This window comes from Trichechus manatus, unplaced genomic scaffold (assembly GCF_000243295.1).
Source record: "Trichechus manatus latirostris isolate Lorelei unplaced genomic scaffold, TriManLat1.0 scaffold00048, whole genome shotgun sequence".
In the NCBI taxonomy this organism is placed as follows: Eukaryota; Metazoa; Chordata; class Mammalia; order Sirenia; family Trichechidae; genus Trichechus; species Trichechus manatus.
Genome location: NW_004443984.1, coordinates 6,654,929 through 6,667,100, shown reverse-complemented (window position 1 = coordinate 6,667,100; position 12,172 = coordinate 6,654,929). Strand labels below are relative to the sequence as shown.

General features: G+C 39.3%; 1 protein-coding gene across 1 annotated transcript in view; it reads left to right on the top strand.

The window, feature by feature from the left end:
• KDM1A (lysine demethylase 1A) overlaps positions 1 to 12,172 on the top strand; it is a 63,319-nt gene that overhangs the window by 34,997 nt on the left and 16,150 nt on the right. The window contains exons 8-11 of the mRNA XM_023732193.1: positions 1,092 to 1,173; positions 2,385 to 2,479; positions 11,386 to 11,528; positions 11,845 to 11,935. Coding sequence (XP_023587961.1) covers positions 1,092 to 1,173; positions 2,385 to 2,479; positions 11,386 to 11,528; positions 11,845 to 11,935 — 411 coding nt within the window. The remainder of the gene's footprint in view (positions 1 to 1,091; positions 1,174 to 2,384; positions 2,480 to 11,385; positions 11,529 to 11,844; positions 11,936 to 12,172) is intronic.

Sequence of the window (12,172 nt, the reverse complement as noted above, 5' to 3'; positions counted from 1 at the left end):
GCCCACACGTGTGCCAAGTCCCAGTCCAGCTGCCAGTACAGCCCTGACCCATCCACACGCCTGGCAAGGCCGGCCTTCTGTATCCAGTGGATACAGCTCTCAGGCTCTGTCTGGTGGGCTCCCATAAGGTTTAAACATAATAGGCTTTACACAGATTTAACTACAGATTGTACAGGGCTGCCTGTATATAATATGGTATTCATACAACGTCCAAATCGCATAACAGCTTATTTCACAGAATGTATGGTGGACATTAAGCGATGCATACCTGTATATAGTGTACCTTTCTATGCATAAAAAAAAATTAAAGAAACACTTCCAGATACACTAAAACATTTTTAACAGAAAATACAGTAATAATAATAATAATGTTTTGATGCATGTCTCAAAGTAGCACCTGTTTGTTACTAGGAACCATTGTATGTACCTTGAATTTTTAATACAATAGGCTTTACAGGGTTGGTTTGTTAACTGTGAGTTGTACGTAAGTCGTATGTTCATAACCCAGGGATTGCCTGTACTCGGAAATCCCTAGTCAGCAGGGTAAGTGTGAGCCTATTTAGGAATGAAAGGTATTGTCAGCAGTTTGTGCTCGGTAGACAGTCTTTCCCTGGGCATGGGACTGCCCTGGAGAACCATTTGCCAGAGAGAGCATCTGTCAGATCATTCACAGGTAACTTTGAGGTTTGGAGGACAAGGGTCAGAAAGTGGTGATAGAAAAATGGCCTTTAGTGTTAGAATTTGTGAACAAATATTTTCTATGTAGCCCTTGCCCATTCTGTACAATAAGAGGTATTAGAGACAGCTGGGTAGAGAAATAGTAGTACCTGTGACTAAATATGACTTTTGACTGTTTCTTATCATTTAATTCTATACCTCTTATATGTCATTTCTTACCTACCACTCTCTCAAATAATCTTCAAAACTTCGTTTGCTCTTTTTGCCCACGGTACTATTTATTGCATTCCTTGTAAACTAAACTACACCTTTCTTTTTGAATTCTAAAGGACAGAGACCTGGGATGTTACCATACTAGGTTATTATGGTTGAAATAGAATTGATAATTTTGGCCATTTAATTCTGAAAAACAGGATCGTGTGGGTGGACGAGTTGCTACATTTCGCAAAGGAAACTATGTAGCTGATCTTGGAGCCATGGTAGTAACAGGTCTTGGTAAGTAATTCTTAGTTTTATGCTGCAGAACAGTGTGAGATTTATAAGATTGTTTAAGATGATATTTTAAAAGTCATAGATAATGCAGTTTCAAAATATATTGGTCTAGGGTACTCTTCCTACTGTTAATTAGAGGTAAATTGCCAAATAATTTTCCTGAAAGGACATGCCACAATATGAGCAAAATTTAAATTGTATGTAACTTTTGACCTAGCAGTTCCAGTTCTAAGAAGTTACCTAAGAAAATAAACAAGTAGACAGTCTTGTGTTTAAGCATTTTTTTTCTTTTCCTTTTTCATTGTGCTTTAGATGAAGGTTTACAGAGCGAATTAGTTTTCTCATTGAACAATTAATGCACATACTGTTTTGTGACATTGGTTGCCAACCCCACGACGTGTCAACACTCTCCCCTTCTCGACCTTGCGTTCCCCATTACCAGCTTTCCTGTCCCCTCCTGCCTTCTCGTCCTTGCCCCTGGGCTGGTGTGCCCATTTAGTCTCGTTTTGTTTTATGGACCTGTCTAATCTTTGGCTGAAAGGTGAACCTCAGGAGTGACTGCAGTACTGAGTTTAAAAGGGTGTCCGGGGGCCATGCTCTCGGGGGTTTCTCTAGTCTCTGTGCGACCAGTAAGTCTGGTCTTTTTTTGTGAGTTAGAATTTTGTTCTACAATTTTCTCCAGCTCTGTCCAGGATCCTCGGTTATAATCTCTGTCAGAGCAGTCGGTGGTGGTAGGCGGGTACCATCGAGTTGTGCTGGACTCAGTCTGGTGAAGGCTGAAGCATTTTTAATATGGCGTTGTTTACAATAGAACATTAGAAACTACAGATTAGAAAATTGAATTATGATACAATGAGAAATGTACAGCCACTAAAAGCTGCGTTGCTCCATATTAACATGAAATGATGTCTACAACATATTGCTAAAGTTGAGAAAAGATTATAAAACAATACATAGGTTATGATACTTTTGTGGGTATATGTCTATAATCTTATACACATAAAGGCTAGGAGGATCTGTAATAAAATGTTGTGGGATTATAGGTGGTCTTTACTTTCTTTACATTTATATATTTTACTGTGAACATTTTTTAGTTGAGATAATTTACATACTGTAAACTTTGAGTATTTTTAATTTTAAGTAAAAATATTTTTACTTTGAGGATTTGGTCTTTTCATAGGTATATTGAATTTAATTGCTTGTGTTTTTTCTAGGAGGGAATCCCATGGCTGTGGTCAGCAAACAAGTAAATATGGAACTGGCCAAGATCAAGCAAAAATGCCCACTTTATGAAGCCAATGGACAAGCTGTAAGTCGAGGACAACCAGAACTTTTCAAAATTTCTTTGGTTTTTGAAAACAGTTTTGGAGAACATGTGGATGAACATACATGCATATAAATATGAGGATGGAACTGATGTGACAGTATTTTGATAGATCCTTAGCCCTGAGGTATATATAAACCAAAATAAAATCCATTGCCATCGAGTTGATTCTGACTTGTAGCAACCCTATAGGACAGAGTAGAACTGCCCCATAGGGTTTCCAAGGAGCAGCTGGTGGATTCAAACTGCTGACCTTTTTGTTAGCAGCGGAACGCTTAAGGGATTATTTTATGTATGCAAATTCACATGCATATGTATGGCATATGTATGCTTGGGTATTTATTTTTAGACAAGGCTAGCTAGGTAATTTTTTTATTTGGCTATGGAATTGAAATCTGATTCTTTATTTCTTGTATTGTGCTTCCCATCATGTGCTTTAACTCTGTGTACTCTTTATGACTTTGGTTTTGTGTTTTTAAGCTCAAGTTTTTGTTGGTCTAATAGCCACATGATGATACTTACCCAAACACTTAGGTGGGTTACATTACAGTATTTGCTGACCCAGAGGCATAGGAGCTTCCTATACTTAGTACAACAATAGCATGGAAGCGTTGTTGGATATGGGAGAGTGAGAGTAGTTTAACAAATATAGGCTTAGACTGTGTAAATCAGTCCTAATTTTCAGGACTGATGCAATTAGTAAAACGTGATACTTTACATTAAGTGATGCTTGGTAGGAGAGGGTGAAATTCAGAAGTTTGTATTCAGCAGTTTTACCAACCCCCCCTATCAGGAGTAAGAGAGTCCACACTTCTTGGGATATAAGCACATTATTATCTTTATATTTTGAGGAATGGAAGATTTGCTTTGTTCATGGTGATTTAACTATCATACAAAAAACGTTAAGATCCCAGCCTTGAATTTTGCCAGATAGTCCCAAGAGACATCTTCAATTACTGCTGTCTACTTTTAAGTTTTATGGGGTTAATATCATAGGAGAACAAACTTTCTGGAAATGCTTTGGTTCCAATCTGTAGCATTCTGGATCCCAGTTCCCTCCTAAGGCTTAGGGGAGGAAGGCTTCTGGGCAGAATAAACAGAATAGAATGAGAGAGAAAAAAGATGAAATAAAGGTTAACTCAGCAATTCAATAAACTTCTGTATTCTGTAAAGATCTCTAAAGGATATAGAGATGAATAAGACAGTCCCTGCCATATAAGATCCCATGATCTAGTGGGGTCAGGTACACAAAGAATTCTTTTTTTCCCAGCTTTTTATTATGGAAAATTTCAAACATACTCAAAGGTAGGAAGAGTACTATAATGAATCCCTATTTTTCCGGTCTTGTTTTATCTTATCCCATTCCTGCTTTTCTTTTGGTTGGGAATATTTTAAACTAAATTACAAACATATTACCTATAACAGTAACACAAAAATTCTAAGTCAAGGCAGATCTGCCAAAGGTTATGTAGAAGTATAATTGCTGTGGAAGAGCCAAAGAGAATGAGAGTCTGTGGAGGTGCAAAGATGAGTGGAGATTTGGAGGGAAGGAGAGCGTTTGTGAAGGGCAGGTTGGGACTTCAACATGTGGTTGTGGAAGGGAAGGATAATGGAGACGGGAAGGTTTAAGTTGAAGCAGAGAGGTCTCTAAAGGAGTATAGGATTATACCAGTGAGGGCAGGATGATAAAAAGCTGAAGTTTAGGATGGGGTTATAATGTGGAGGATGTTGCTTCCTAGGGTGATTTGTAGGTTGGGACATAAGAGATTTGAGAACAGGGAAAGTGACATAGTATACCAGTAACCTGTTGCTGTCAAGTCGATTCTAACTCATAGCAACCCTATAGGACAGAGTAGAACTGCCCCATAGGATTTCCAAGGCTGTAATCTTCATAGAAGCAGACTGCCACATCTTTCTGCCTTCGAGCAGCTGGTGGGTTCGAACCACTGACCCTTTAGTTAACAGCTGAGTGCTTCCAGGGCTACTTGTGTACCAGTTCTACCCCCAGATATGGCCTGCCAACTGGCTGCCAGTGTGTGAGCTTTTGGTTATCTGTATGCGATGAGATAAATAGCTTGCGCCAGAATGTAAATAAACTACAGCATTAGCCATGCTGTTATTTCAGTTGACTTCTTTTTTTTTTTTTTTGGTAGTGAGACTTTCTCAATGAAGGAAGCACTACATTGATTTACCTTCTGGTGCAAAGTGTCTTTCCTTGCCAGGACTTCCTTTGAGAGCACTGTAGTAAACAGTTGTTAAGCTAGTGTGTGGTTTTCAGCATTTTGTATGCAGGGATTTTTTCCAAGTGAGATTTGGTACTAGTAAAGTTGACACTTGTCATTCAGCTCTGATCTTCATGGGGTTTTTTCAAAGTTAGTATGGTTTGTATTTGGTGCAATAGCCAAGTGGTGAGGAGGATTCTTTAAACATTCTCAGATTTGGGAAGAATTGTTTACAGCTTTGGGTCTTGCTTGTTTTATGTTAGTCAGTCAAACATAAGAAGGCTTGTTAATATTTCTGTAATTTGCTGTCCTCAGTAGTCTAGCTCAGAGTAGATATGGGCAACTGTTGGCCAGTAGACTAGCCTTTGGCTTATAGGACAAGTACTACAATAGCCCCATATATTTATGCATGTAATTACAAATATGTTTTTCATGGCTTTAGAAATCTAAAGGAGTAATAGGTCAGTTGTTTCATTCCATTTACCTTAGGGAAGAAACAAAATCTCAGATATGTTGTTTGCCTGAGGTCATTATAGTCAATAAATTGGAGAGTCAGGACCCATTGCCTGGTGTTCCAGCTCAGTTTCCCCTACTTGTTCTACTACATCTGGCTAATATTTCAAGGAAGGTGGAAATGGGGTGAATGTGTGTAACTCTTTCTAGCTGATGTGTCTACATCAGCTGAGTCTTCTCAAAGAGCTTTCTTTTAATAGTTACTCTCATGAGCCAGCAAGGCCCGCCTAGAGTGGAAATTTCACTCAGCCATTGGTTTTTCATTAGTAAACCATCACATGAAATGAATTTGTGTTTTTGCATTCTTTGTGGACAGCCTCAGTGGAAAAGAGAGTGAATTGATGGTTCTCTCGTTAGTACATAGAAGTTAATTCTGCCAGCCTGTACGAGGCCAGCAGTTATACATACCATTTGTGATACTGTCTTAAGGACATATCACCATAACCAGCCATTTTGCCGATATAGGAAAAAGTCATGTAGTTTTTGTTTTGTTATGTTGTTATTATTTTAATCACAATCACAAGGATCCCTGAAAGAGTTTACCTCTTTGTTCTCTCTTGTCCTACATTGGCAGCTAGAATGGTGAGCTTCTGTGTTTGTATTTGACAGGGAAAGTTTATTTTGTGGCTCTGGGTGACTAGAACAAGGGCTTCCCTATTTGGTTTTAACATAGGATATCCTTGTAAATAGAAGTTTCTTCCATTTTGGTTTCTACCATCTCTTAAGCCTATAAAAAAAATCGGAGCTAATACAGCAGCTGCCCTCAGATTGACCAAACTAACTACACATGGAGAAGGTTGGGAGCGAGGGTAATTGATATTTCAGGATCATTTTAGGAGTCACCAAGAGGGAACTGAAAACATGGATGGGGGAGGAGACAGAGGAAATTACTCTAAATGTTTTCTGCATCTCCCGTACACCAGCTAGTAACTTGGGGGTTCAGAATCGTTTTCTCTTGAGTAATGAAGAAGTGTCTCAATCAAATTCCTGCAGTATTGTAGCATTCTGCATTACAAGGTCTCTGATCTCTTTTTGATTTTGTGTGTGTGTGTGTGTGTGTATGTGTTATTAGCAAGTGAGATCCAAAGGCTCAGGTGTGTGTGTGTGTGTGTGTGTATGTGTATGTATGTATGTATGTGTTATTAGCAAATGAGATCCAAAGGCTCAGTAACTACCTTGAGAAATGGAGGTCTTGATTTTCTTGGAATGGCTCAGTTGTTTTGAGGAAGAAAACACGTGAAGGGTAAGGGGTGCCAGACCTCTTACAAAGACCATTAACTATGACAGTACTTTTCATAACGTAGCAAGTTTTCTTTGTATTCACATAGAGTGGTGCTTAGGTTATTTGCTTTTTTTTTTTTGAGTTCAAGGGTTGTCCTTTTCAGTTTTCACCTTCCTTGAGAAAACATCTTCTATATCTTTAAGGCAGTCTTTCTGTACCCTTTAAAATCATGACTGCCGTCCTTTAAAATGTAATGATCTCATGCCTTTCCTTAGTGTTCCTGAAGTTGCAAAATAGTTTTTTTCCTGCAAATAAAGTTATAATACTGACTTTGCATTTCCAAACTGTATTAATTTAATTTAACAAATATTTACTGAGAGCCTCTAATATGTGCTGAAAACTGCTGGAGCTCAGACGTGTTGTGTGGGCCTTCTCCACAACCCCCTCCCCCATCATTGCTTTAAGAAAGTCAGTGATTTATATTTCCTAAAGGATTCCTTATGTGTTAAAAAGGAGGGAGGGGCAAAAGGCTCCATTTATAGAATCACGTTTAATTTTATTTGGGTTGAGGATATATCTGTTGTTCATATTCTCCCTTTAGGGATAATAGCTGTATCTCATTTCCCTTGGCTATTTGGGAACCTGAATTAGAGACTGTTCAAATGTCAGATCTTACCAAAGGAACTAGTAGTCTTTTTTCTCACCTCTGAAGACTTGAAAATAGATCTTATGTTTTCCATAATTCTAAAAGTGCTCAATGGCATGAGGGTGAGGAGGTGGAGGTGACTCTGGCCTCTGTTGTCCAGATTTGGCCATTACAGCTTTTTTCAATGTGTTATTCTTCCTGAGAGTTTCTCTGGCTGAATCTCAGAACTTTCTGTACCTAGAATATTGCTGCACTTAACCCCATTCTGCTCTGCTGCAGGAGACCTTCTGAAGACTGGAAGTGAGAGAGGTGTGCAGTGTTTTTGAAGAGCTAGAGAGCTGGTGATGGTAGAATGCACAGACTTAGACATAAGCAGAGCCGTCCTCTTCCTTGAGATTGCTTCTTGCAGCATCAGGGACCTTGTCTAGAAAGTTGCTTGACTTTCCCTAAATTTATTCTTCATGGGTCAGACACACAGGCTGCCCCTCAGCCCCCACGCCACTTCCATCTAATCTAAAGTACCAGAACAACCATATTGGATGCACTTGGAACAGGGAGACCCATCAGATTCTCTTAGTCTTAAAGGAACCATTTATCTGGAGCCTCTCAGAAGTAAATAAGCTTGACAAGTCATAATCAAAATCTGTTTAAAGTGATACCCTGTTTGTTTGATCCTTTGGTAGAAGGCTGTATTATTTGGTCCTTTCCCAAAAAACTGCTTTTTAGTTTGTTGTTAAGTTCTTGCTATGTTGTCATGTAGAAAATCCCTCCACCTTCTAAGATGGTGCTTAATCCTTTGTAATCATTTGCTGAGTTCCTTTCTCAGGATGCAGTTTCAGACCCTAGAATGGCCAGGTGAAATTGAAATTATTGTTCCTTGTGTTCAGAGGTTGCCAATATTTAAACTCCTTTATGCTGTTCTATAATTATTTGGAGAATGATAGAACACAAGCGGTCTCACCAAGGGGAAAGAAAGACCTGAAGCACAGGTTTTGGGGGCACTTAGGGTAGTCATTTACTAGAGTTCTTTTCAATGCCTAGGTTTGTCAAATAGAATGTTTCTAACTAGCTTAATTTTAGAAGTGGATTCACGGTTTAAACATATCAAAAATACGTTTTGGTATTCTCCTAGTCATTATTGATTTCCTAATGGAACAAGTGTTTTATTTACTATATTCCAAATATTCATTTAATTTCAAAGTGGAATTTTAAAGTTAACAGGAAAAAATCTAGGTTTCAAAGCTAGCCCTGGTTTCACTTGCAACATCCCTACAGTTGCTTAACTGGGCAGAAAATGAGTTGGGGCCTGCATACTGTTTCTCGTAATCTCACAAAAGCGAGCCTCGAGTTTAGAGTGGCGTACCGGAGATGCAGCCCTGCCGTCCTGACTGCAGTCACGTGTGGCAGTAATCTTTTGGTTTGGTTTTTGTTTGTTTGGTTTTTTATGTTGTTGTTGTTCTGTGTTTTTTTCCTTTCTTCTTTTATTGAGTTTTGCTTTATTCCTTACTGCTTTCTGACACCCTCTCCCTCTTCTCCCAACCCCTCTTTTTAAACTGCTTTCCTTTGGCCATTTCTATGCCTTGACATTCCTATTTTGGTCTCTGTACAGTCTGTTCCTTATTACTGTGGTGGTTGCAGCTTCTGAGCTAACAGAATGCTTCTGTCGTGCTGTGTATGTTTAAAGCCTTGATTTTACTGCTGTCGTACAAACTAAACTTGACGTGGCTGTTGGGCTGTTATTTACAGTTTATTTCTCTCTCTGCTGCACTGGTTAAAAGGACACTGTCAAGGTATTTTTTCCTAATTTCTCAAATCATTTTCCTCACTGTTTATAACAACCCATTAAAAGCTTGAAACAAATCTTTCCCTTCCAAAGATCCTCACCATCATGCATTCACACTGGTTTGTTGTTGTAGAGTTGCGCCTATATGTTGGGCTGGTGCCATTTGAGTTTTTGTCATCAAAAGCGCATGTAAAACATCAGTTTTTTTTGTGGGGCTGTGGGTGGACTGAGGGGAAAGTGTAATGAATCAAGCGGGCTGCTCGGCAAACAGAGGGAAGACAAAAGGTCAAATTCGGTCCCTCTAACCTTGACAGTGTCCCTTTAAATATTTCTCTACCACACACCCTGGACCCCACTTACTGAGCCTGAGCACTGCATACTTTCTCAGTATGAACTTCCCTTTGTCCCTGTCATCCTAGCTGCAGAGATTAAAGTTGACGGTGGAAGAGCTTTAATCTGCACCATTTGCACACTTGTGTATTGGCACATTCTGCCCTACTGTAGAGGCACATGTGATCTAGGCCCTCTTGCTGTCATAGCATCCTCTTGCCAGGCATCTTACATATAGAAATAAATATCACCTTTTTGTACTCCAGGAAAAACATACTGCATCTGTGATCAATTAGTTATCATTTGGTCTTTGGAAACTTCATAATCTGAGATCTCATAACTAGGTAGATGATTTTAATCGTTTTGAAAATATAATCATTTCTTTTTTGAAAGGAGCACTAAATTTAGAGCTTCTAGAACTATGTTTTGTAGCATCATTACAGGAATTGCCCTAGAAATAGCTAGTTAAACTGAGCAAAAGTTCAATTGCTTTGAGCTGCTCTGTATGTGACCATCACATTGGCAAGGAAAAGTTACTAATGAGAAAGTAAATGAAATTTCTGACAATAGTCTCTTCCATCTCTAGTAGCTGTATCTTTGGCCGTGGGAGTTGAATGGGTGGGTCACTTGTATTTGATCCACCAAGTTCTGGGCACCACCCCGATACATAAATGACACCTAACATAGCCCTGATATATAAATGGTACCAAGCGTCCAAAGCCCGGTGCTCAGTTCTCAGCATAAACACGAAGATTCTTAGAAGTTTATGTTTTCTTTAGGTTAAAGGTGATTTTCTAATTCAAAAATGTCCTGATCTCTCCCCAGTATGGTCTTTTAGAACTTGATGCTTTAAATATGACTTTGATGACTCAGCTGTGGTGGCTGTCCTATTTACAGTTGCAGAGGAGAGTTGTGATATTGCTAAACCCCTTCTTCTTTTGATGCAGATTGTACCTGTCCCCAAATTCTTTTTGCTCCATTATAGTTCATCTAGTAGAGTTACTTGTGTGACTAATCAGTGAAGAGACAGAGGCCAGTTCTCTGAAGTGGTCTGTCTCACTGGGAAGGGCAAAAACTAAGGCATTTCAAATGAGAGCTAGAGTCTTACTGTGATGATCTTGTCCACTCAGTCAGTTACCTCTGATTGTACAAGATCACTCTTCAGTCTTAGTGATTACTGGAATTGACTTTCATGTTTTGTTTTTCTTGTTACCAATTTTAGGTTGTCTGTAAAGTGAAATTCCATATTTTGAGTCCCATTTCCCAGTTGATGCCCAGCTTATTCTGGGATATGTGTGCTGGCAAGAGGTGCTTGCCTTAGACATGCTTTTTCCTTCTCTCTATGCTGCCGTGAATTCCGCACTAGAATTGTAGATCAGTTTACCTTGAGCCTGACTGAAGCAGTAGCAAGAGTTGTGTGTCAGCTAACTGGTGGTGTCAGTGGGCAGCGGCACAGCATGGCTCAGGAACATGGTCTTGCAGCTTGATGATCTGCTTTGCAATCTGTTCCCTTCATCTACCAGTGAGGAGCCAGACCTCTGGCACCTCAGTTACTCATAGTCTCTGTAAGAGCTTTGGACATTCAACTCTTAAACTCATTAGTGCCACAAAACATCTTTCCTCTGCCAAAGGATAAAGGTGTTAGTGTGTTCTTAGTAACAGCTATGACTTTCACTTCTCTCTCCCCATCTCCCACCTGAAATCCTGTCATCTTTGAGGGGAGGCACATTGGGCTTCTTATTTTCCCGTCTTACCCTTATTCTGGAAGGTCATCAGGTGTGTTGACAAAGCTTTGGTTCTCTGGGACTTCTCCAGCATGTTGTTTGCATGTCAGCCCAGCTCAACTCAGTGCATGTCAGCTCCGGTGCACCTTTTGCTCCATGTAACTTCAGTCAACTAGCACCAGCGTAAATCTTGTGGTTGGGAATATAGGTGGAGTCCCAGCTCAGAGGGCAAAGGTGGGAGAATAGAAAAAAATCAGGACCAACACATTTCATATCTCATTCAAATGGAATTGACCACTTCATAGAAAAGAAAATTTGAATCATTGTCCTCAAAGGTTTCCCTTTGAGATACATATTTTGACCTTTTTGAACAGTAGAGCATTTGTGTTTTTTTAGATGGTTATTTTCACTCTTATATAAGGACCAACTCTGCTATACTTCGGATTTTCAGGTTCCTAAAGAGAAAGATGAAATGGTAGAGCAAGAGTTTAACCGGTTGCTAGAAGCTACATCTTACCTTAGTCACCAACTAGACTTCAATGTCCTCAATAATAAGCCTGTGTCCCTTGGCCAGGCATTGGAAGTTGTCATTCAGTAAGTACCTTGATACTGCTTACTGTAGAGTGAATTACATCTAGCGATTGGCTGTTGTGCTTTAAGTTTTTCAGCAAGTCTTATTCAAGCTAGTTTTCACTTACTTTCATGTGATACAGTTAAATTCAAATGTAAAAACACTTAATTACCTGATCCTTAAGATTCTTGTCTATTAAAAAATTAATTGCTTTTATGGGATTGTACTGTATTTTCACATAGCCTAAAAAATAATTTGTCACCGGCCAGCTTTCTTGTTCCAAAGTGTTGGAAATTTCAGCAGGCTCGGTGGCCAGGGCATGCATGTTGTCTCTCCTAGGTTGCAAGAAAAGCACGTCAAAGATGAGCAGATTGAACACTGGAAGAAGATAGTGAAGACTCAGGAGGAATTGAAAGAACTTCTTAATAAGGTGAAATTCTGTATTTATCTTCTTCATAGCTGAAGTCTTTGTGTGGGGTGGGGGACAACCTTTGGTTTAGAAACCTTAACAGTGTTTCTAATTTTTTTTTCTCCATGGAAGAGAAGGTCTGCACAGCTAGGACTCATGATTCTTAAGAAAATAATGAGGAGCAAAAGGCGTTGTTTTATCTGTTGGTCTTTCCATTTCAGCATGGCACTATCGATAAATTGTTGCCAGTGGGAAATA